At 37.3% G+C, this 26,633-nt stretch overlaps 1 protein-coding gene across 1 annotated transcript in view; it reads left to right on the top strand.

Annotated features, from left to right (window-relative positions):
• Nucleotides 1-533: 533 nt before the first annotated feature.
• Nucleotides 534-26,633, top strand: part of dixdc1b (DIX domain containing 1b) — a 29,623-nt gene continuing 3,523 nt past the window's right edge. The window contains exons 1-16 of the mRNA XM_084388127.1: nucleotides 534-773; nucleotides 5,344-5,473; nucleotides 5,564-5,689; nucleotides 5,764-6,013; nucleotides 6,928-7,047; nucleotides 18,290-18,396; nucleotides 18,482-18,636; nucleotides 18,718-18,807; nucleotides 19,193-19,246; nucleotides 19,855-19,905; nucleotides 20,210-20,314; nucleotides 20,413-20,466; nucleotides 20,940-21,032; nucleotides 25,551-25,616; nucleotides 25,693-25,854; nucleotides 25,930-25,996. Coding sequence (XP_084244253.1) covers nucleotides 714-773; nucleotides 5,344-5,473; nucleotides 5,564-5,689; nucleotides 5,764-6,013; nucleotides 6,928-7,047; nucleotides 18,290-18,396; nucleotides 18,482-18,636; nucleotides 18,718-18,807; nucleotides 19,193-19,246; nucleotides 19,855-19,905; nucleotides 20,210-20,314; nucleotides 20,413-20,466; nucleotides 20,940-21,032; nucleotides 25,551-25,616; nucleotides 25,693-25,854; nucleotides 25,930-25,996 — 1,690 coding nt within the window. The 5' untranslated portion in view covers nucleotides 534-713. The remainder of the gene's footprint in view (nucleotides 774-5,343; nucleotides 5,474-5,563; nucleotides 5,690-5,763; nucleotides 6,014-6,927; nucleotides 7,048-18,289; nucleotides 18,397-18,481; nucleotides 18,637-18,717; nucleotides 18,808-19,192; nucleotides 19,247-19,854; nucleotides 19,906-20,209; nucleotides 20,315-20,412; nucleotides 20,467-20,939; nucleotides 21,033-25,550; nucleotides 25,617-25,692; nucleotides 25,855-25,929; nucleotides 25,997-26,633) is intronic.

Raw genomic sequence — 26,633 nt, 5'->3', positions numbered from 1 at the left:
TGTGTGCTTCTGCCTATATACTTTTTTTTTTAACTAAAAATGTATATATATATATATAAAAAAATAGCTTATTGTTGTGGGTTTGATTTTTAGTTAAAAAACAAAAAAGTATAGAGGCAGAAGCAGGAAGCATGAGGCAGGCAGGAAGGATGTGGTATAATGGGGCTGTACACAATGAACCCAGAGTAAACTGCTTACAAATTTTCAGATTTCACATCATGACTTTTTTACATATTATTGTGCTGTGGTGTTGGTTTAAAAAAGGACGGACTACAGAGTGTGATATCCAGACTAGAGCCTATCTACCGTGCTTTACTTTCAACAAGTTTTAAGTGGACTTAGAATGAGAAATTTTATTTATAATAGCTACAATATGAATTTTCCACTGTCCCAGACCAGGCTTTACAGCGCATAAGCTGGAGACAGTAAAACAGCCAACGTAAGCTCGAGGCGTCGCCATAACGACCGCGGAGCAGCTGCTGCGGACGCATGCGCAGTTCTTCTCCTCCCCATCCGCGTCCACCTCGTATCCTGTTTCAGGTCTAGCGAACTAACGGGGTGGCACATATGGCCATTGCCTTGGTTGAGGTGTTTTCTGTAGTTTCCTTTGTTTACCTCAGTTGCACCGATATGCGGTCAAAACGCTTTTGCTGAGTAAGGACGTTACCATTTCCCCCCCTCGCGCACTCTCACCTTGATGAGAAGTCAGAAGAATGATCGCATCCCTGTCTAAAGGAAATCTGCTTGACGTGCTGCAGGAGGGTCCGAATGAGGTACTGATACTACTGAACTCATAAACCCTCATGCCTTACACGTGCATTCTTTTCATTTGCTCATTTGAGTTGTGATAAGTCGAAGCTCAATGAAAAGTTAAAACACAGTAGCTATCGCAACATAAAAGAGGCGTTTACGTGTGAAACTCTGAAGAGTGCGACGGCATTGTTTGCGCCTTCTATGAGATGTTACTGTAGAACAACAGATAACTGCTTTTTTCATGTAGTATTTGATGCTTGTGAGACACTTTATCGTATAAATTAGTTTTACCGTCAGTGTTTATTGGTAAACAGCTGTAATAGTAGCCTTGTGTCATGTGTACACTGCGCAGAAGTTGTATATTTAGCCTACAATGCATTTATAGACCGTTTAAATCACCCAAAATTCACCATTTTCATGGGAATTTGAGTTGCAAAAATAATGCTTCAAAAATCTTTTACATATGAAATTATGAATATTATAAACTTGAAATGATCAATAAAAACTACACACTATAAATGATGGCATGTATACAACAGTTTACACAACAAAGTGATAGTTTCAGTAAGTGTTTTAGCAGTAAAATGCTAGTAACAGTCCATAAGATGTTTAAACAGAGAAAAGGATAGTGTTGACAACTGTTAAACAATGTGAGAGACAATCCCATTAATCTTTCATTTATAGAAACCGTTCAATGCCTCACAATTGTAAATATATGTATAAATTATGTGATACAAATGTATTTACAAAGGCATTACAATTGCAGAAATAATGCTTTGAAAATAATGTTTTAAATATGAAATCATAAATATTGAAGTAAAAAAAACAGTTAAATACCATATAGACCACAGTTTGTACAATAAAAGCGCTAATTTTAGTAGCTTGTTAGCAGTAACATGTCATAAGACTTCCAAACTGAGTGACGGATAATCTTGACATCTGTTGAACAATGGGAGACACAATCCTATTATATTGCATTTATAGAGACTGTTTAATGCCACAGAGGTATATAATATATATGCTGTATAAATGCATTGACACTTGAATTACAATTGCATTAATAATGCTTTGAAAATAATGTTTTAATTATGAAATTATGAACATTGAACAGGAAAGGGTGAATGAAAACAATAAATAAAAACAGTAAATTATGAATTATGGCATAAAACCCACAGTTTGCACAATAAAAGATTACTATATCATCATGCTCTTCTGAGTGGTTACGTGTGGGAGGAGGTGTTAAGCATATTATTCCATTTCTAACTATGTGCACTATCATCAGACATTCCCTACTGATGTTACCTAAGGCTGAGTGCTTCTACATCTGCCTGTCCTGCGGCTGTAACCATTAAACCATCAAGCACTGTTCTCAAACCATCATTGATTTTTTGTTATGAATCCCAGCTGTCAGTTCCACCTAGAATGAGGTGAGAATACAGCACAGCAGCAGGTTCCAGTGATGGAGATATATCCATCTGTGGTGTCGCTGTGGGAACAGACAGCTCATTTGTACAGCTGGCTGCACAAGACTATTGCTACCTTCCAGTTTTACAGCACAGTCAGCATCTTTCTCTGGATCTGTGCTGAATGTTCTCTGTGTTAGTTGTTCTTCCTGAGAAGCCTGTCACTCTGGGCCACTGTTAGATTGAAGTGAGACAGATATGCTTCAGACAGAGCTTGCATTGTGTTATTCAGCCCACCATGTGGCAAATCAATAAACACTACTGTGCACAGTTGGTGCATGAAGGGTCCCTGTGAAAAACATGCAAAGCTCATTTTGTGCATGTGTTTTCTTGACTGTGCACGTGTCATGACACAACTACTAGAACTACTAGATGTTGGTTGGGAGGTTGAGGCCCCAGGAAAAGTTTCCCCACAGTTTTTGAATAATAGCAGACTGTATTTTACCAGGGAGTGACACTTGGCATCATGTGTGTTCCATTTAGGTCATACACTATTCAGAAGTTTGGGGTCGATAAGGTTTTTTTTATTCTCACCAAGACTGCATTTATTTGATAGATATGTTAGGGGGTAACAGTTTAGTACCCAAGGACCAGAGTCAGAATTATGGTAAATTGAAGTAAAGTTTTACTGAAGATATAGTTTGCAGTTTCTTAAGCAGAAGTCAGCTTCAAGACTCACAAGGAGTTCGTAGGCCGCCCCGCTTACAGTTACAAAGATCACAGCAGTTATACCCTCCACCAAGGTCTAAGCTACGTCCTTGCTTCAGATTGCAGTTTCTGATTGGCTAAGAAATAGATAAACATAGTAATTTTCCACACATATACAGAAAGACGGAAGCATATCTCCATCGATTATGCAGCTGACACTCAGACCCTGAAGTTAGGCACGTCGTGTCCCGAACAACAACTCAGTCAATCTCCAATAATGCCAGTGGTTCCTTAACCTGTAACCAAGAAGACTAACACACACACACCGACACACAGCTTTTCCAAGGTTGGATTTGGCCAGGCTCTAACTATAAACAGGAGAGTCCTCTCAAAACATCAAGATAATGCATTCTTTCTCTCAAGGAGAGCTACACTTTAGTCTAACTGGAAAGTAAGGCTTTAACAAAGAAATGGTCCCTTAAACTTTTGGCTTCAATGACCCCTATATGTTTTAACACTTTGAAGACCTTTCTCAAACACAAAACAAGTCCCTATTTCATTTCTGGAAGCTGGGCTAAATAAGGAAGCACTGTTACTGCATATCAAATTATCAAAAACATATTAAAGAATACATGAAAAGAACATTTCAGTAATCGCACTGGTAACTTTTATAACAAAGTGAAATCTCCAGAGAAGTCATTCAACTCATTTGATATTTAGAAGAAAAAATATTGATTGATACCTTGATTATAATCACTCATTACATATACATTGAAGCAGCAGTGGATTCCAATCCACCCCCTTCAGATAATACAGTAAAAACATTAGTATAAATATTATTCCAATTTAAAGTAACTGTTTTCTCTCTGAATATATTTTAAAATGTAATCAGTCTTCAGTGTCACATGATCCTTCAGAAATCAATCTAAGACTGCATTTACACTGCAGCCCAATTTGTTGTTTATATCTGTTTTTTTTTTTTTTTTGTCGTGACGTCCAGCTTACATCTTCTTTTAAAAGTGACCCATATCCGATATATACAAAGATCTGTCATGAAAATCTAAATGGCGCATGCTAATAGGTCCTTAACTCAACCTGTTTGCATTCACATCATTCTCTATAGATCACAGCTGATTGGTTCCTGCTGTATCAGTAGCAATGAGCTCATGTGCGAAGCCTTCAAATACTTGGTTAGCGTTTGCTGTAGCAGTTGAAACCCTCCACCTTCCCCAGTTCCACCTGCATAAATCTGCTATGGGTAATTCATGTATGTATTATTGTACAGCAGCAGCATGTCTTGCTCACAGCAGCGTGTCATGTATGTGTTGGCAGTAGCAAGTCTTGAAAAAATCTGAATTGGGTCACTTGAACCATGTAATGTAAATGTGGCCTAATATGCTGATTTGGTGCTCAAGAAACATTTATTATTATTATCAATGAATGATAAAAAACAGTTGTAGAAAGTAAAAATAGAAAGTTCAAAGGTGTCAAATTTGATCAATTTAATACATTGGCTAAATAAAAAATCATACTTATGTTTTACATTTTTTGTTTTCATTTATTGCAAAAGCCTTTTTTTAACACAGAAAGAGACATTTTGAAGACATTTCAATAGACCTCTTTCAATAGAGGTTCTCATGTTCAACTCACGGCTTTGTGTCGCATTGGATAACAGCTCAATTGTGGGGGATATTATCAGTGAATAGCATGCAAATTTTGGCCATTGTATGGCTTTATAAGACTTGAAATATGAGTCATATGGACGACTTTTATGATACAGTTATGGTTTGTTTGTGTCATTAAGTTATTGCTGGGCTTATTTAGCTCACATAAACGCTTTTTCCACCTGCTGTATTTTTTCCTGCAGCCACCCCACATTCTTCTGCACTGTAAAAAAAAAAAATAAATTCATATTTTGTTCAGTGCACAGCACATTTGCCAGAGGGAAGAACTGCGGCAAACCTCACTGCAGTCTTTATGTGTTCCTACATGTATTTGCTGAAGAGGAAGCGTGAGCGTGGGGAGTTAAGCTGTCCTTTTGTGACCAGGCAGAGAAAGTGCAAGTCAGACTAATCCATGCGTTGAACCCGGGTGATGCTGACCGGCCGGGGTGAATGGGGATGGACTTGGCCTGTCAAAGTTGGTGCTTCTTGAGCACTGAGGCATAAATTTCTTTTGACAACGGGTATCCTAGTGGGTAGCAACACAGGCACATCCTGTGCAACCTCTCCACCAGGACTGCCAGCACTAATAATACATGGCTTTCTGGGATGCAGTTTAACAGCACCTAGAGTCATTAATAGAACAATATTACATCAACGTGGTGGACACATTACAAAAAGCAAATAATGAAGTAATTGCGGGGGAAAAAAGGATTATTCTTTTATTGGGGAGTGGGGGGCTACTTGCCCAATCTGCCCTTGAGCGATAGACTTTAACCAAGTTTGCATTCACATGTATGACATGTTTGTCTTTCTAGCAGCAACTGGCTGCCTATGTGTCTTGGGTTAATGCACAGCTGAGGAAGAAACCTGGACTGAAACCTGTGAGTGATCTACGACAGGATCTCAGAGATGGTGTGGTCTTAGCACACCTCATTGAGATAGTGGGTGAGTCTATACATCATATACCACAATTATTGCAAGACTCTAATATAATGCACATATTGGTATTGAGATGTGTTTTATTTATTTGGCAAGCTGGTGAGCTGCTGGATGGCATTCATTATGTGCCACGGGACGATCAGGAGAAGAAGCAGAATGTGGAGAAGGTTCTGCAGTTCGTGTCATCCAAACGGATCAGAATGCCACAGACGTCTGCCAGGGGTGAGTTACAGAGCAGGCTCTTAATCACACTTAAGCTGATAGACCTACTTATTTCTTTCTCTCTGTCCTCAAAGACATTGTGGAGGGGAACCTGAAATCCGCCATGAGGCTCATCCTCGCTCTGGCTGCACATTTTAAACCCTCCGCATCAGCCAGTCACAGAACTGGAGCAAGTGTAGGCAGGAGTTCCACTGGCTCCTCGACCAATCACAGGCCTCATTCCACCATGGCCATGGCCCAGAATGCAGCAGCAGCACTGGCAGTAGCCAGGCAGGATGCCGCACGCCCTGGACGCTCCGTCTTCCATCTACGACAAGAATGGAGGTACATATATTGTGCCTTTTCTCTCCTTCTCCTTCTTCAATAGAGTTTTGTGAACTTTTATTCATTGAAGTAGAATTGCTGTCGTAGAGGAACTGTTCTTTACAGAATTAAGTGGAAGTTTGGACATGCTCTCCTTCTCATTTTAAGAAGATTCATTAGCTTTGCTTGAAAGAATAGTTCACCCAAAATAACATTCTGTTATCATTTACTCACCCTCATATTGTCAACTTTATGTTAGGCTGAAATTGACGTCATTATGCGCTGATCTTGACATCCAAATCTTGACATCCACCCTTGCTCTTCTTGATGCGTACACGAGAGTAACAATGTCCAGTTCATGAACAAAGCAATTGAGTCGGTGAAATGTTATCAGTGAAAAATTCTTACATTTTGGACTTTTATAATCCTTTTATGATACTTTCGCAGCCTTTTTGAAGCTTGAAAGCTTCGGTCCCCATTCATTGTAAATGCATGGAAAAGACCAATCAGGACATTGTTTAAAATGTCTACTTTTGCATTTCTAAGAAGAAATGAAGTCATATCAATGTGTAAATGATGATTCAAAAAAAGAACTTCATTTTAGAGTGAACTGTTTCTTTAACAGATGAACAGATGCCCTCTTGCTGCTGTCTGAGGGTATTGCCGCTCAGTTAAGAGGCAGCATATGGAAAATCAGATTTGCAGTTTCATCCTCAACTTATGCTTTGCTGTCAGCTCTAGCAACAATCTCTAATATGCTTTGTTGAAGCTTTGAAAATAGTTTGCATAAGCCTGAAACAGGCCAGAATTATGAAAAATATTTGAGAGGATGTTGTCAATCCGTTTAGCTTGCAAATGAAAAAATCATCCATCCTTGAAACAGCATTTTACAGTTTCTAATCTCTTTGCATTTATTTTCTTTTTGTTGCTCTTAGTCGTGGCTGCAGTAGTGAGGAGGACAGTGAGAACCCCTGCTGGAGTGTCCGAGCATTGGTCCAGCAATATGAGGGACAGAAGGGGTCATTTGAAGAGGAGACAGAAGCAAGATCCACTGGGTAAATTCTGAATATTGATGGTTAAATAAAATGCAGCCAGTCTGTATATTACTTTACACTGAATTAACTTATAGTTTGAACATTTAGAAGGGATATAAAAGTATATATAAAATATAAAAGTTAAAAAAGTAATAAAGTTGGAGTCAAAGCTGGAAATGTGAATTGTAACATTTACATATTTGTAAGTACTGAAAGAAATAAGGTAAAAAAATGCAGACAAATAGAAAATAAGATGCTGATGTAGATACAGTATAAGCTTGTAAATTGAGAATACATTCAGCTGAGAATCATTTGCTTCAGTGTCATCAGTTTTCACCTTATCTCTTAGTTACCAAATGCACAAAAACATGTTATCACAACCCCTTCTCTTTATTCTCTCTGCTTTTATGAGAGGAGTAATAGATTGGCTGGAGGAGGCTGTCACGAGGATTTTCTCACTGCTTGTTTTGTAAAGCCTGAGATGTTGCTGCCCGCTGGCTTTCTCTAAGGCATCATCATGATTTGCCACTGAAAACCATAAAATGTGTCTGTCCTTTTATGTGGGTCTTTTAGCTGAAGGAGCTGATTCAGTACCTGATTATCCAAAAGAACACCAAAAGAACATCATTTGTACGCTTAGTCATTATGCGTTTTTGAAGATGTCTTTAAAGGGGTCATGAATCGAGAAATAAAATATAAGAGGACATATAAGAGGATGTCTTATATGACATATAAGAGGACATTGTACTATAAAAAACATCCTGTAAGTTTCAGAATTCAAAACTTCCTTATTAGTCCAAAAATTACTTTTAATAAATCCAAGCTCAGAAAACAACTTGTTTCGGATTTTGTTTAAGACGTAATAGTATGACGAAAGACCGCCTCTGCAGATCAACGCCTACTTCTACATCATCACATCTTTAGTGATGATGTCACTAACGCCCACTGGCGTGTTCACGAGTTCGCATCTACATATAATTAGTACAATAAGTTTATGCGTATTTGGCGTGCTGTCCGGGGAGAGGGCTCCGAGCTCGGAGTTAGGCCCGAACCCAGAGTACTCCCCCCAGTTGGTAAGTGTAGATGGAACTGGAAGTGAGGAGATGGGGTGGAGGAGGGATGCTGACAAACTTTCAATGAACAGAGATAGGTCTGCTGTGAATTTATACTCTGTCATTGAGTTGATTACTGATTAATCTCCAGCTGTGCATAATTTGGTTAATTATCTGAACCTGCTCCTCCCGAACTTTGTTAATAAAACATCATTTAGTGAGATGAGAGTGATACCGGATCACTGGACTAAATATAACATTACCTTCCAAAGGATCCAAATGCTAGGAAAGGTTTTATTTTTATTTAATTATTTTTTACTTTGTAAATGTCTCAGTAGGGCATTATTTGTTTGTTCGGTAAATAGATACCGAAATGACTCCACATTTCATTGTAGAGTCTTTGAAATCTCTTATTTACATCGTGTTTGCACTGTTAGTTGTGATGAAACCATTCGTGAGAGTGCAGAAATCGAGTTGCAATGACGAGATCACTGCATTCACGCGCTCAACATGTCCGTGATCGGCTACATGCTCATCACTGAAACCTTTCATGCGACGGGAATAAATCTAAATCTAATGCTATAATCAACACTTTTCACAATTAGTTAATCTCAACAGCTGTAATAGTAAAAATTAGGGATGTCAATTTTCACAAATTCCCATGATCGATCGTCATTTAAATTAACGATCAATTAATCGATTAATCGTTAGCCGTAATACTGCCATATGCGTCTACTGCAGTGGCTATGGCCAACAGCATGACAGGGTCTGCAAATGCTGCTAAAAACGCTATGTTCCTCACCAAATCAATAATGGTTATAAATATAAATAAAGGGCTAGTAGGATTGTAAAAATGTTTTATGTGATTGCTAATTAAATTAATTATTCAAACTACTAATACAACGTGTCACCAACGCCTCGTATGCGCTTAGAATGTGTGACAGTTGTGGACGCGCTCTTCCTGGGACAACTGCACGCGCTGAATGAATCTGCTACCGTTAAACTGGAGCACCTTGCTAGCACATTATTTATCTAAAAGAAATGCATCCTATATGAGATTAATCAGATATATTCAAAATAAACATAATATTACAAATTATATCTGCACAAAATGACGCAAATTCATGCACAAGTGAACTTGAACTATTACGTGCCATTCATTCAGAACTACTCATGTTGTGGACGCGCTTTTCCTGGAGCAACGCGACACGGCAACTAAACCCAAATAATTCACAATGTTTTATTACAATATTGTTCTCTTTATAATGTTATGTAATATTACAGTCCCAATAGTCATTATTAGTCGTGCACTGCCGTTTGAGCTGCACGCGCTGAAGCTGACGCTTTACTACAGAGTTCATTCTTAACCAAATGCATCCAATGCGAGATAAATCAGATATAGATAGGCATACACAAAATAAACAGTATTACAACTTACATTTGCACAAAACAAAAGGCTGCGATTGCAGACGCAAACTTCTAGTCATGATGAAGGTGTAAAATGGTCCCAAACATAACTCCGGCACACTCGCTTTACATGTTTCGCGGTTGAGCAGCACGCACGCGCATGAAGACCTGCTTAATCGATGATCGATAAGTTGTATCGATTAAATGTATTATCGACAATTAATCGATCGTCGATTAATCGTTGACATCCCTAGTAAAAATGTAGTAAAAGTCTGAGAGAGTTCCACATGTTATACTTGTAGATGTTAGCCAATCACAGCAGTGGGCATTTACACTGAAGTCTCACAGCAGACACGCCCCTTTAAACAGAGCGTTCAAATAAGAGGCTAAAATCAGGGTAGAAAATGCGCTTTTATTTCTAAATTATGTGAATTTTTTTTTTTTTTTTTTTTATTTAATGTAAAAATCATACTAAGTGCACCTTAGGAAACATAAAATAATAATAAAAAAATGCTGTTCATGACCCCTTTAAATGTATTTACATAACATGAGTGTTATGTAAGAAACTATTCTAGGACGTTGTCTAGGTCAGTGACTTGTGCTGAAGTTAAGAGGCACTTGATCAGTCAAATCTTGACTGATCTGAATAGCTCACTTCCCTGTAGGCTAGTTGATGGTGATTTACAGTTGTTATAAGGGCTAAGATGAGGGTACATTTGGAGTCATGCTTAAACTTAAATGCTTTTATAAACTTTGTAATTGACTCTTTTTTATATATATATATGGGCGTTTACACTGGGCGTTGTAGGGAGAAGTAGGATTGAAAATCTATCTGTAGTTATTCACATCAGCTTATTCCCACTTTCTTATAGCATTGGTATTTCTGATACTTATGAAATCCATTTGTACAGAACAGTGTTTTCAACTTTGAGTCATGTGAGTGACAGGTTTGGATTTCACCATGTCCCAATCACATTCTGTTCACTATACTCTTTATTAAATAGTACTATGAAAATGTTGTGAGTGTGACAGATGGATATATCATCAAGGCTGATAAATTAGCCAAGATTTGGCCAACTGTGTCTGCTCTCTTTTGAATCAGTTACTAAATCTACCAGCAGCCCAGTCAATGGATAATACGCTATTTGATTTCAAATTCTGTGTGAAGTTTAAGTAAAACATTGCATAAAAATGTTTATGTGCAAATAGTATTAGCTGATATGGGCAAAAAAGTAATGCTGTGAAAGGACTTATTCCTGAATGACATGTCAAATCAGAAGTACACTACCGTTCAAAAGTTTGGGGTCAGTTTTTCACATTTATTTGAAAGATATTAAAGTATTTTACATTGTTACAGAGAAATTATATTTCAATGCTCAATTCTAATGCTGTTATTTGTAACTTTATTTTAATCAAAGAATGGTTTAAATAAAATTTCACCGTTTTCTACAAAAATATCAAGCAGCACATATGTTTTAAGCATTGATAATAAGAAATGTTTCTTGAGCAGCAAATCAGCATATGATTTCTGAAGGATCATGTGACACTGAAGACTGGAGTAATGATGCTGAAAATTCAGCTTTGCCATCACAGGAATAAATTACATTTTAAAATACTGTATATTATAATAGAAAACAGGTCTTTTAAATTTCACAATATTACAGTTCTCACTGTATTTTCGATCAAATAAATGCAGCTTTGGTGAGCCTGAGAGAACAATAATAAAAAAAAAATCTTACCAACCCCAAACTTTTGCCTGAATGTCATGTTAAATTAGAAATGCAAACTGTCCAGAGCAGATATGTGCCCATCTACAAGCCAGACAGTCCATTTACCAGCTCCCCTCAGTCAAAATACTGATTCTAACAGATGGGGAGAGAGGCAGGGCAGAGAAAAAGAAGATGAAATAGAGGGAGGGCTGGAGGGGGAGGGTAAACAGAGGAAGGCCGGACCGAGTCTGACATCTTCGCACAGAAAAAGAGGAGCTAGTGAGGGAGGGAGCCCGAGAACTAGACAGGGACATGCAGATCTCAGCGATGGAGAGCTTTACGGAGTGAAGCAGTCGCCTGTGAACAGGTTGAACTGAGAAGAGGAATAATTAGCCCAACTCACAGCCGGAGAGAGAAGGAGAGGAGGGGGCAGGATGCAGCTGCCTTGGTGACCGAGCAGTGTCTCTCTCTCCTGTCACTGTAGACGGATTGAAAACAGGATTTCCATATGGACAACATCAAGTGCATCTGAAGAGGCTTTGAACTTCCGCATAGGATCTGCTGTCAGTTCCAAGCATGGTGATAAAGAGGAGCTAGTTAGCAAACGAGTGGTAACGCTGTAGACGCTGTGTGCTGAGACAGGACTCTAAAGAAGTTGTCTGTAAGAACGATGGTGATTCCTAAACTTCTTGATGTTCTATTGATGAATAAACGTAGTGCAGAGGGCTAGAAACTCTAGTGTCAATATGGGAGCCAAGCAATTCAAATGGTAAGACTCTGTCACTGCATTTTTAGGATGTTTTAAATGGAAAGTTGTACCTAAAAATGAAACTTCTGTCATCATTTACTCAACACTGATGTCGTTCCAAAACAGTATGACTTTTTCATCTGTGGAACATGATGACATTTTGAGAATTGTCAGTGGTGTCAGTGTTCACCAAAACTTTCTTTTCCACTGCAGAAAGAGTCATACAGGTTTGGAACAACATATTGTGAGTAAATGATGACAATTTTTATTTTTGTGTTAACTATTCCTTTAAAAACACTTAAACAGTTGATAGTTTGCACGCTTGCAAGTTTTTTAGCAATTCACTTTTTTTCCTATATAATGTATCGTTTGTTTAGATTCACATAGATTTTACTCACCAATTCACTTTTTCTGATGCAGTCATAAAACCTTAATGCTTTTAATGCTTACATTTTAATTCTTCTCAGTAAAATGTTCACGTTGACAGCGATTGGAAGCAAAAAAGCTACCAGAAGTCATTTATTTGAAGGAGAGTTGGCAGACTGAGGTGATAAACCATTGACGATGTAATAACATTGAGAATGGTTTTATGCAAATTCTTAGCAAACACATGAGATACATAAAGTGGCTTGCCGACCTTCAGCGATTTAGTGGTTGTCAGTGAATGGACCTGCATTTTATGATCATGTGTGGCTGTGAATGACAGCTGTCACTGATTTAGAGTGTCTGACCCAGTTTACCTTTCTACTGTAGCTCACACGCATGATTTTGGATCAATTCTCTATGTCAGTGCCACCTGTGCTGTGCTTTAAGATCCAATTTTGTGCCTTTGTCATCCGTCATATGCGTACAGCATAACGCAATATGAACTAAATCCAACACTTTGAAGTGCCATGAATGCATGTGCATTTGACAGGAAATATTCTCTTGTTTTGTTCTAAAGCAGTTTGTTTTCCTGACAACAGTGCAAAGAATGCCGGATATGTCTGCTCAGACTCTTCTCCTCAAAACAGCCTCCCAGAAGTGAAATAATTCCCGAACTCTCACCCTGGCAGCAGAGAATTTCCGTTATGTTGACGTTGGCCTTTTTCTTTAAATAACACAGGCCCTTGTCCCCAATTACTAACGCTGAAACGTAAATATACTTAAATGAGCTTCCTGCAATTCTCTCCAAATGACTTCTGGGTTTGTGATGGACTTCTGATGAGCTCTCATGAGAATCATCTAATGACCCTTCAGACTGACTAATCTCGTGTGGGAAGCAGAACATGTTTATTTGCATTGGACCACTTGTTGGTCATTTTTGCGCTTTGATATGCGAGTCCTGAGATCTAATAATATTTATCAGTGTAGAAGATGTTTCGGGAGGATCACAGCGAGCTCTGTTAGAAAGATTACTGAGTTTCCTGCTGGGACTGTGAAGCGAGACTGAATCATCAGGGCAGGCTTCACCATGAAGCAACAGTTCTGTATGTTCCCATTGCATTCAATCAGCGGTTATATAAACCCCAGTCAGCGAATGCTGCAGTAGCTTATGAAAAATGGAACACATTTTGTTTGTTTCTTTTTGTTTTCCATTTCAAATAGAATGGTGAGAACACTTTGCATAGAAAGAATCTCAGCGCAGGCTTGTGTTTCATCCAGAGAAAACAGCTATAGCGGATCTTTATTTATAACCAGAAGATCGCTTTGCCTTTGTGGGTTCGCTTTGATTCCTCTCCAGTGGAATCAGTCAGTCATTCCCTAGCTGTCGTTTTCCATCCATCTTTGCTATGAATAAAGGATGTTTCAGCTACAGCAATTGCTGATGTTGTACACTTCAAGGCCATTTCAAATGCTTATAATGAAATGCTTGGTTGTGCAATGCTGAATGTGTTATATTTCATGTCCTCTGGGCAGCCAGTTGAACCATACACTGAATGTAAGATTTTTTACATCATTGTCTTGTTAGTGGTGCTTGCTAAGGATCATTTTTACAATTACTAATACATTTGAACCAGCACATAGCCTGAATATTAAATGATGTGTAAGCTGCTCTGCTATGGAATAATACTTATATTGCTAAATGTGTTGAGGAAAAAATGGTTTTAAGCGACTGGATGTGCGATATATATTAGTACCATATTTTTAAAGTTATCTGTGTTGCCCTGTACTAAATATGTAATTCTCATGCTCATTTCAGCTGTTTTTACATTTAGATTACCTTTAGTAATCTAGATTACTAACTAAAGATTAGTTCATCTTTAAAAACACTAATGACTTTAGTCGGTAAGACTTTAGTGTTAGTAAGTGAGATTTATTAATGTTAATGTTACTCACCAAGGCTATTTGATACTGTAAAAGCAGTAATATTGTGAAATGTTATTACAATTATTACAGATTTCTATTTTTATATATTTAAAAATGTAATTTATTCCTGTGATGGCAAAGCATTTTCAGCAGCCATTACTTCACTCTTCATTGCCACATGATCCTTCAGAAATAATTCTAATATGCTGATTTAGTTCTTAAGGAATATTTCTTATTACAGTTTTGCTGCATCATATTTTTGTGGAAAACCATGATGCATTTTTTTGCAGGATTCTTTGATGAGTAAAAAGGGGGAAAGAACTGGTTCGAAATAAAAAATAAAAAAACTTTTTATTAAAAAATTATATATATTATTAAATTATATAAATTGTATTATATAAAAATGGATTTTAAATAAAAAAAATGTACTGTCACTTTTGATCATTTGATTAATAAAATCCCAGTTTTGATCCTTGATAAATAAAATAAAATTGAAATACTGTAAAATAAAAAAGATTGTGCTGGAAAAATGAAATCGTACTGACCACAAACTTTTAAACAGTAGTGTACAATGGAAGGACTCGAGTCAAATATAAGGATCAGAATATTGTAAAAACTTGGGGATGGACCAGTCATTTTTTTTACATGGGTTGATTTCCAACCCTGTAAGTACGATTTCGGCGCTCCAACACCCCCAAAACATTTTTTACTACTTTTGATTGGCCAGACCTGGCAACCCTGCACCCAGAAAACCCTAGCAACCATACAGCAACACACTAAAAAGCACACAATACACCTTAACATCTACTTGACAACGCCCTGGCAACCACCCTAGAATTGCACTTGCATTTTCTTCAGAAAATGTATAAAAATATATTTTTCCTCTTTAATAAGCCCTCTACTCCATTATTTAACTTTGTTTTATGTTGGAGTAACTGTTTCATATCAATGCGCACATTGTTTTTAGAGTCTTGTTTTGAGAACAGAGCTTCAAAGATCAGTAAAAACCCCTTAATAAATAGTGAGTGATTTTTCCAGTCTAGTTTGGATCACATGAGTTTCAGTTAACTCTGTGTCCATCTATTAATTATAATGGGTTTTTTTCTTCTTCTGGCAAACACAGCACAAAAGGGAGAATAAAATTGTGGAGAAACTGAACTGAATAAGTGAGTGTCTTTAGTGTCTGTGTGGGTCACAATCAGAAGGGGGGGGGTCTGGATTTGTTTTTGAAAGAGAACGGTCCCCTCCTTCCCCCTCCCCACAACGTGAGAAAAAAAAAACAAAGAGGGTAATGTGGAGTGCGACGGGCTGTCTCTTTCAGGGTCTCTGCGGTCTGTAGCCTGGATCAGGACAATGAGAGCCAGCACAACATACATACTAAACAAAAAAAAACTACAACAACAAGCTCTCTGTTTCTTTCGAGAAGAAGCATTGTTGCTTTGTTAAGACGACAAAGCGGATCACCCTTGGTCATTTGTCTTTATCCATCACACATAAGTAAAATAATTTGCAGAGCTCAAACATGTTTGGAGATTTCCAGGCATGATATACTCTGGCTGTTTTTTGTTTTTTTTTAAACTGCTGCACTAAATCCACACAATGAATTTTGACTTGGGGATCCCCAGGCCTTAATCTGTCTGAAAATAAACATGAATTCTCCAAAGGTCACCTAGACGGGATCCATTTGCTCTGTGTGTTGGTCTGTGTGAAATGTCAGTTAACGTTTCACTGCAAACGAATTGAACCAATGAGGTGGATGGGATTTATTCCCCGATATAAGTCTAGTATTGACTATGACCGCTAGTCTTCACACTCTGTCTAATGTGAAGGTCATTTGTGTCAATGGGTGCAGGACTGTTCTTTCATTTTTGTGACTTTGCTTAGAGGAGAATTGATGTAGGGGAATTCAACTTGGCATGCATGAAGACAGCAGACAGAGAAAGAGTTGGTTGTTGGCACTGCAATCTTTTGCTGTCCCCTCACAGACAGGTCTGCCAGGGCTACACTTGAATAACCCATCATGGGTTAAGATTAGATCCATGTCCTTCGCCCCAGGGCCTGAAAGACATTGTGGTGTCAAGCCTTCACTCCTCCACTAGTCTAATTCATGTGGAAAACTAATACTGACAGAAATGTCTATATTCATACTTTTCACATAACACTCTTACAATGAAAGTGAAGATGAAGATGACGAAGATCCTGTTTGAACTAAAGAAGGTTTTACAATCTGGCGCCACAAAGGGTTAGTTCACCCAAAAATTCTAATTCGGTCATCAATTAAACATCCATCCATTCATTCCAAACCCATGAGACTGTTTATCTTCAAAACACAAATGAAGATGTTAAAATATATATATATTAAATAGAGATAGAAATAGAGATTTCTGATCCATTATAACACAACTTTGACACTACAAAAAAGTTCATAAAGATATTGTAAGTTACATCATGAATATGAAAAATGGAAGCTCAAACCAGCTGCTTGTTTGAACCAATGAGGTGTGTTTATGAGTTTAAATTTACCATATGCGATGTGCTCTATGTTTGTGCATTGATCATAAATCGGGATGGGTATCGAGAACAGCTTCCATTTTAGAACCAAATTTACTAGAATTGGTGATTCGATAAGAAACGTGCATTTCAATTCCGCTTATCGTTTTCTTTGTGCACATTTTATTGTGATTTTAAACCGTTCAAGCTCAAGAAGACTTGTGTAACAGTATATTGGATCCGTGCAGCTCTTAAAGTGACAGCAGCCTGATAGTCATGCTGCCATCTCTATAATAACGTTAATCAAACAACAAAAGATACAGAGAAAATTCACTCGCTGTTCTTGACTGAATAACTATATATTTGTAATGTAGCCTATTTTGTATTCATAAACTACACTGTTATTTAACATTTGATTACAAATTCTGTTCCTGAATACCTGAAAATCTTAAAACACTGTTTATTTCAGTCGTATCTTTGTTCAGTTGTATTTATTTGTGCAATTGCTAATTTGTTCTTTTTTAATTACTGAGTGTTTACTTGTCTTTAATAATGCTTGAAATTGTTTGGCTAGTTGTTTCTATATGGTATTTTTAAACCATAGACAAAAGCACCTGAAAATAGGTCTAATAGGTTAGACAAACTTAGTCCCGGTCACGTTGGAAGAAGTTACAGAGCTGGGGACTATTTTTAGGCGCTGCGTCATATCACTACGCCTGCTGCACTCATGGTACAGCCACATAGTTCCTTGATTATTACGCCGGAATGAGAGTAGTTCCTAGCCATATAGGCTTAGAAAATCGCAACTTTTCATTTTCCGTCGATCTTAGTACACGGTTTAACTACAGAAGAGTCAAGTTTTAAATAGGAAAAATATTGAAACTCTTTGGTCATTTTGAAAGAAATGCTACTGGACTCATCAGAATCAATGATCTGTGCTAAGCTATGCTAAAAGTGGTACCGTCAGACCCGGAGTTCGGCTGAATGGATTCTAAAACGGTAAAACTCAACTGTTTAACTCTGGGGGAGTTGTAAAATGAGCTTATTTCCGAAAAAAGTGGAGTATCCCTTTAATAACCCGTTGCAGATCTATGAAGGTGGAGGGTTTCTGAAAGTGCTTGCGAAGTATTGTGTTTATTAAGATTAAACCACTCAATTCATATGGATTTTTTCACAATTTTCATGCATGCCAGACATTGGCTCATAAGCCTGTGCCTTTGAAACGGATTAACGGTGCATTATTGATAGGGCATCAGATCAAACAGAAGCTCAGATCCTGACAGACTTGCCTGTTCATATTTGCGAGGGGTCTCCATGGCAACTGACTTTAAAAAGGCACTTTCTTCCTTTGCTTCAGGACTGTTTATTTTTATCTAGCTTTGCCTTTTTGAGAAACCAGATGCAGCACCTGATAAACATAAATTACAAAAGTCTGATGTTGTAACTCACTCTTGGAACAACTCAATGGTGATTCTGCAATTAGTGTAATTGTATTTAGAAATACAACAGTATAATAAAAAGGCATGTGTTTCCACGTCAGAAACTGTATTTTTTGTTTATTTCCACAGCCTCAGTTCACAGAGCCCCACCCACAGTCCCAAAGACTCCATCAGCCTATCAGATGTGAAGGCAGGACTGTTTGACACCTTGTCCAGGGAGAAAACTATTAAATCAGGTATTGATCCATTTCAATCAATCATCTGGACAATGACGGTCTTGTCCACGTACAACAGTCTTGATCTATCCCTGTTTACCATTAGAGGACACGGTGAAATTGGCCCTGTGTGACCAGGCCATTGTCTCGGGGCATGATAGTCAAGCCGGTGACTGCACCTGGGAGGACAAACTGTGTGAGCAACAGGAACAGCTGGAGAAGGAGATGCAGGAGGCACGGAAAATGGTGTCCAGCCTACAGGTGGCACTAACATGTACTATCACCTAATTTAGTTTGTATTGCTTTTAGAGAGCTTGTGTCTTATAACAGGTGGTTTTGTAGGCTCTCCTTCTGCACGGTTCATTACCTGAGGATGAGCAGGAGGTGACGCTTAGTCTGGGTGAGGGAGTTGAAAATGCAGAGCAGCAACTGGTGCGTATCTTTATTTCTGTCACAATTGTGTTTTACCCCAAATTGGCCTCTTTTTCTTCCATATCCTGCATATCCCTCCCTCTTGATAATATGTGACATACTATGCCCCTTCCTCCCCCCATCTCTCTCATTCTCTCCTGCTCTTTCACTAAGCTCTGTCAGGGCAGATCATGTTACTCTCACGGTGAACTTTGCTTTGTTTGTGGGAGAGACGCAGGTATCCGTTTCTCCCCTTCTCTCCTACGATGTCTGTTTCTCTCCCAGTTCTTCTCTGTTTTCTATAAGGTTGTCGTGTGAACCAGTTCCTTCTGTGTTTAGTGTAATATGTAGGAATATATGTGGTTTTGTTCTGAAGCAGCCAAAACCCTCTGTTGTTGTGGTACAGGTTGTAATACGAAGTCGTCTGGACCAGAGCATGGAGGAGAGTCAAGATCTAAAGGTGGGCATTATTCATATTATTATATCATTATATTTACACACGTTTAATCTCTCTCTCTTTCTCAAATAACTGCATTAATAACTGCATTAGTCTGCTATCAATGGCTCAAGTCTCCGTTACTAGCTCTAAAATGACGTTTTGCAATTAGCAACAGAGGCTTGGGATTAGAGGCATAAGAAATTAGTCCTACATACAAGAGCATTTTAAGTACAAAAACCTGACAAAAGTCTATATATATATATATATATATATATATAATTTTTTTATTAATTTTTTACTGTATGTGAGTAATTATAATAGTAATAATAAATATTATTAATATTATGAAATAATTATTTCTTTTTAATTTATTTATTTATTTGATTTTTTTTTTTTTTTTTTTTCTGAATCGTTCTGCTGGAAACACACACTAATATATTACTTTTCCATCTCTGGACTGTTTTAGCATATTTTTGAATATGATTTAAATTTGTTTGACTCCTTCATGATGTAGTACAGATCATTTCATAATCACTGTGGTCTTCGGTTAGTTATTGATGGGCTGATCTTGTCCATTCCTGATATTTTTTAAACTAGTCTATGATGTGATTTTCTTTTTTTACATGCAGAGGGAGCTATTGAGGTTCAAACAGGAGGCTCGCAACCTGCAAGGAGTGAAAGTGAGTCTTACTCATCTCCAAACCTATAAATATAAATAACACCTATAAATAATGCCTATAAATAATACCCTCAAGGTGATGATACCGGGGGCAACTTTTTGAGCAATGTTGCTGTCAACCAGGTGAGACACCACGACTGATCTAAAGTATCCAGATTGAAATTTGTTGCCCATTCTCAATGGGAAAGTGCACAAGCAACATTGCCCAAAAAGTTGCCCCCGGTATCATCACCGTCACACTTAAAAGCATAAAGCAGAGCAAGTTAGATACGTTGAGATTGATTAACCCTGTCCCGTGTCATCAGGACGCTCTTCAGCAGCGTATGGCTGTGCAGGAGTCCTCAGTCCTGCAGCTCAAACAGGAACTCCTGCGCACCAGTATGGCCAAAGATGAGCTGGCAGGACAAAATGTGAGTGCATCTGTCTTTATGCTATGCATATTAAATTCTTTTCAGTTATACCATATCTGAGACCGGTTGTCAAGTATTATCTGTGTATATCTTCTCAGGCTGAGCTACAGAGGAAGCTAGAGGAGAGGAGCAGACTTCTCAGCGAATACAAGGCATTTTCTTTTTTTCTTTTTTTTTTGTGATATGAAAAATATAATCATGTTTATTACAAAAATGTACCATAATTCTACTAATTCCACTGTTTTTGATTGTTTTTATATACATTATAGTGTTTTCTATTTTTATTTGTGATATGTAGTGTAAATTCATCTGTTTAAGGTTGTCAGCTTAATTTAGATCTTCTGTTTTTATCTGGTAATTATACATTTAGAAAGAAATGATCAAAAGACTAACTTTAGCTTTTTTTCACCTTTTTTACTACTTTTGATTAGTAACTTATAGTGTAAGCTGACTACTTTTTCAAAAGAGTAGACTGACTGTACATTATGAGTAGCTTGTAGCTTTCCTTCATATCAAAATATGCTATTTCTATAAAAGATATAAAAGATGCTGATCATACAGCTTTTCTAATTAAACCACATATATACAGTAATGCATTTAAACACACTGTCTTTGTGCTGCACAGAAAGAACTGGGCCAAAAAGATCGACTTCTGCTGCAGCAACAGCAGAAGCTGGATGAGGCACTGCGCAAGCTGACAGACAACAGCAGCCAGCAGGTACGAGTCTGCAGACTTTGAAGGAGAACTGCATGATGGGAATGGAAATGCAGAATAGTTACTGCTTTCCAGACAGAGGCAGAGATGGATAAGATGGATAGTGTTATAATTTAACATCATACATAAACCTTTGTCTCTCCCAGCGTTGTCATAATCAGGGCTCGACAAAAAGGACAGTGCATTACCAGTGTGAGAAAGGTTCGGGCTAGTTGATGGAACCGACACACATGGCCAAGTTAATTCAGTTTGCACATGCATAGAGCTTCTGTTAAGCAAACAAACACAAAAAGAGTGAGGGGGTGTAACAGAGAACCTGTTCTTACTTCTAAAAACAGCTTGAGACATGTTTTTGAAACCTGAACTAAAGGTGTGAAACACGATGCAACAGCCCAAAGTTGTTGTTCCTGTGTGAATAAAGTCCTCCTAATAGATGGTGTGAAGACCATGTTTATGACTTTATGCATGTCAATGTACAGCTATTATTGCAAATTAATGTTTAATTAAAAAAATGTTTTTTTTACAAGTTTTGCTTCAAACTAACTTTTTTTTCTAAATTTGTCTCATTCATAAAGTAATATTAATATGTCAAATATATAAAAATGCAAAATATATAATGTACAAAACAAAATATATAATGAACATAAGTCTAGTATGATTTTATTTGTAAATGTAGGTTAAATGTACAGTAAATGATTGTGAAACTTAATTGAAAAGTTTGTTGCTGAAAAATGGTAAAAGTTTTTTTTTGCTATTAAAAATGCCACAAGGGATACCAGAATTTTTTTAGTCTAATTTATAAAATAATATTACTGTGTAAAGCTATGATGTAAAAAATTATAAATATATAATAAAAAAATATATGATGAAAATACTTTCAATATTTTTGTAGTTGTACAGAATAATGATTTTGAAACTTAAAAATATGCAGCTGAAACATTTTAACGTTTTCTTTTTTGCAAGTGAAAATGTCCCCAGGGCAAGTACCAGCCTAAACAGCCCAGCATTTAAAAAAATCCTTATTGTTGAGCCCTAATGATTATTAACCTGTTTCCCTCATTATGTAGCTGAATAGACTCCTGCACTTGTTTTTGTAGAACGGTTGTGTGTGAAAGAGAATGTCTCTGTGTTTCTCAGACTTGCCTGCAGAGGGAGCTAGAGCACAAAGAGAGTATTGGTAGTGGGAAGTTCGGATCATTTTTCTGACTCGGATCTTTGAATCTCGTTCAGCAAAATGAATGAATCTTTTTTCGAGTCATTTCGTTCATTTCAGCAGAATATAATTAAAATGTCATGTTAAATAACCCAACACATCTAGTACTTATGAAAATGTTGATTACATTTGAAAAAATAAAAATAAACTTGCAGCCAAAGCCAAATTATAAGAAACCGAAATGTTTAATTAATTGATTAGTTGGGTCTTAAAGGGGGGGTTGAATATGATTTCACTTTTCTAACTTTAGTTAGTGTGTAATGTTGCTGTTTGAGCATAAACAACATCAGCAAAGTTACGATGCTCAAAGTTCAAAGCAAAGGGAGATATTTGCTTTTAAAGAAATCACTTTTTAAGGACTACAACAAATGGCTGGTAGGAACTACACAAGCTTCCTCCCGGGTTAGTGACATCACTAAGCCTAAAATTTACATGATTTATAGATTATCAAGACAGAATATGCTAATCAATGACTAGAAGATAACTACACATCAGCTACATAAATTCATCAACTAACCATTCAGAAATGTTGTCTACATATTGTCACTTCTTCTATAGTCTCTCCATCTTTGTCTGACTTCGGTTTGAACATAAAAGGCAAAAAGTTTTTGAAATTTTCAGTGCATGTCTGTGTGAGGTAAAAGGACAGGAGCTCTTGAAGCTCCGCCCTCTGTGCCGGGAGCAGCAGCTCATTTGCATTTAAAGGGACAGACACAAAAAGTGACAACTTTAACATGCTATATAAAAATATCTGTGGGGTATTTTGAGCTGAAACTTCACATACACACTCTGGAGACATCAGAGACTTATTTTACATCTTGTGAAAAGGGCATTATACCACCCCTTTAAGTTCAGGCTAATGCAGTCTGTTAGTTCACCTCACCTCCTGATCCAAGATGTTCTTTCTTTTGCAACTTCAAATTTATCACGTCTGTTCCCCGCCTCTCGTGTCTGTCTTCAGGTTCGAACTTCGAGATGTTATGTTAGTTCAGTCGACTCGTCAGTGTCTGATCTGGGCCGTGTGACACAGCCCCATATATGCATTTGAATGCACTGCAGTACCAGTCTGGAAACAGAAATGATTAGTTCATCTCTCAAGTCTCGAGTCTTCGGGTTCGGCCGGGTCCGAGTCTTTCGTTCTTCCTGTCAGTCCCATAGAGACTATATATATCTATATATATATATAATCTAATAATAACAACTATAATAATAATAATAATAATAAAAACACACCACAGATGCACAAGAAACATTTAACAATAAAAAAGAGACAGACAGGGTCAATAACAAGATGGAACTTTTTTATTTTTCAGATAATGTTTATTGCACATATATTTTGATAATTTTATGTTAACTCCTATATATAAAACAAAATACATTCAGACATAGTCTATCTAATGTTGTATTTGTAGCGAGATGCCAGCGGTCAAGTGACAAAAGAACGAAGGACTCAGACCCAAAAGACTCGAAAAATGAACTAATCATTTCTGTTTTTGCATTCAGCCTATGGGTTTGTGACTTGAAGAACGAACGACTCGAACCCGAACCAGAAGAGTGAGAAGACTCGAGAGATGAACTAATCATTTGTCTTTCCGGTACTGACAGCATAGCCTCTATGGGACTGACAGAAAGAATGAAAGACTCGGACCCAGCCGAACCCGAAGACTCGAGACTCGAGAGATGAACTTATCATTTCTGTTTCATGTACAGAACATGTTACGTGCGAATTTTAATATAAATTATATAAACTGAAATTGTTTCTTTTTTCCCCTCAATGCATAATATATTATTAACAGAATTATAACAATATTTATTCAAAGGAGATGTAAATGAATGAACCACAATTCATTTTGTGATTCCAGAAAGTTTCACCAAGTGTATTTGTTAATGAATGGGTCAGTAAGTGATTTCTGAGAAACACTGTTAATATTTGAAATCAACACTCAAACAAACACAGTCCTCCCTCAATTGCTTCACCCCCAAAATAATGAACACTCTATGCAACACAGGAAACCACCAGCTGGCACATCAGACAGCTCATGCAAGATGGATGACTCAGATTCAACAACAACAATAAACAATAAAATACAACAACATATCTTAGATCTATAAAATGGCAAAAAAACAAACAATGTTACTCACTTATGAGCAGAAACAATGCAAAAGTCTGTTTTCAGACCTTAAAATTACTGTCTAAGAGCCATGTGACTGTCATGTTTGCGTGCCTCACTGACAGGACCAAACTTGCCCTGTACGTGATTTTAAAACATAAGATGACACCCAGATTTCTAAAGTAGACAATAGGGGTGTCCCCGACTATGGATTTTCATAGTCGAATCAGAATCGTCAAGTCTTGCCTATAGTCGACTAATAGTCGAATCATGTATGGGGGCGGGGCTTTAACATTTCAAAGCCGCGATGTGCAGAAAATCACACAAAGATATAGAAGAAAATGTATAAAAACATTTTGGATCAATAAAACTAAGAAATAACATAAATAACTCCAGAAAGGCCACACTGCAGACAGGATTTATATTTCACATGCAAATCAAATTAAATCAGCTAAATTATCTGTGCGAGCAGGCTCTGAGTATAGCACAACATCGATGCACCGAAAAAATAAACAATTAATTTACTAAATTAAATTAGAACAGAATATACCTTTCTAATAAATAAAAATACAAAACGAAATAAATCAGAATCAAATCACAAGATGAGGAGCAAATGTGTGCAAAATGCCTAAAGTGCAGGGGAACATATATTCAAAACACAAGCCACAAATAGTTAGATTAGATAACCCTGACAGATCAATAAATTAAATTAAAATAAAGAAATTATTAAAATAACGATAGTAGCCAGAATTTTCAACTTTGTCTTTTTAACTGCAGAAACAACAATAAATGCTAAACTGGAGTGGCAGTCTTTTTAGCTAAAAATGTTCACAGCATCCAAAAATCAAATTAGAACCGGCTGAAAAGTTTTGAAATCACTTGTACCCTACCTACATTGCAACATTGCGTGATGTTGCGCGCATGCGCAGTCAACACAAAATGAACGAATCAGTCTCTGAGACAACTCGGTAGTCCCGAGTCATATTAAAGATTCGTTCAAAATGAACTCATCGTTCATGAACGACACATCACTAGAGAGTATTGTCAAAGAGTTAATGAGCAATGAGACAGAGGTAACACATCTATACGTATTGGACTGTTTTCCCCACGGCTGTTTGTTTTTACACATTGCAGAATATGTTTAGTGCTTCCATTTAATCATTAAAGTTTCAAGTAAAGACTTGTCTTATGTTTCAGCTTCCTGGCTCGCAAAACAACGGCTACTCACACACACCGGTCACAACATCAAAACCACACCATGGGGTAAATAACCCTAAAGCCTTTTCTCAGTGATATTATATTATATCTATAGAGATCTATGTAATTGTGTCTCTTGTAGGCCGAGGAGCTGCAGTTAGTAAGAGATGCTCTGCGTAGTCTGAGGAACAGCTTTGGAGGTCACGACCCTCAGCATCACACTCTGGACACGCTTGAGCAAGGTGTGGCCAGCCTGATGGATCGCCTCTGTGACCTGGAAACATGCCACAAACAGGAGAGGACGGTATGAGGAATGTTAGGCACCCGATCTACATTGCCCCAGAATTCTTTCTTCTAAAATCAATCTGTTCCTTTGTAGATCCGAGGCAAATCTCCAGGACATAAAGCATCTCACTCAGATGGAGACTCCTGGCCTCCTACTTCAAGTAAGAATACATCCTAATCCCAAAACAAGAAATGACAGGACTAGGAGGAACAATGTGAATTTGAGCGTTTAGTTTAGTCATGAGTCCTTATATATCAGAAGTCAGTGATCACAGATTAGGCATTAGAATTAATACAGTTACTTACATGTTGTGGCATTTCTGTCGGGTCCATATCTTTCTGTAAAATCCTGACGGGTTTACCAAAGAATCCACAGTGAAATGTACCAAACAAACATTCGAAAATAAATTGCCACATTCCTAATATCAGGATCACTTGAAAGGTCATTTTATTTTTAGTCCAAAGTAATCCTGTTGTAGCAATTATTATATAACATGTGAGTGAGCGTGACTAAAGAAGCAATGATGCAGAAGTAGACGTTGATTTGACAGTGGAGGCAGTCTTGTGCTGATGAATTCATCTCTATTATGTAATAAAAACTGGGAAGTACAAAACGAGTTGCTTTTCCAGCTTGGCAATTAAAAACTGTTTTTGTACTAACATGGACATTTGGAGTTCTGAAACTTAGAGTATGTTTTAGCACAATGACCTCTTATATGTCAAAAAATCAGGGGAAATTAGTTTTTTTCAATTCATGACCCCTTATTTGTAATAGTGTAGGTATTATTGCTGCATATT

This window comes from Rutilus rutilus, assembly GCF_951802725.1.
Source record: "Rutilus rutilus genome assembly, chromosome: 18".
NCBI classification, from domain to species: domain Eukaryota; kingdom Metazoa; phylum Chordata; class Actinopteri; order Cypriniformes; family Leuciscidae; genus Rutilus; species Rutilus rutilus.
This window is presented reverse-complemented; position numbering and strand designations above follow the sequence as displayed.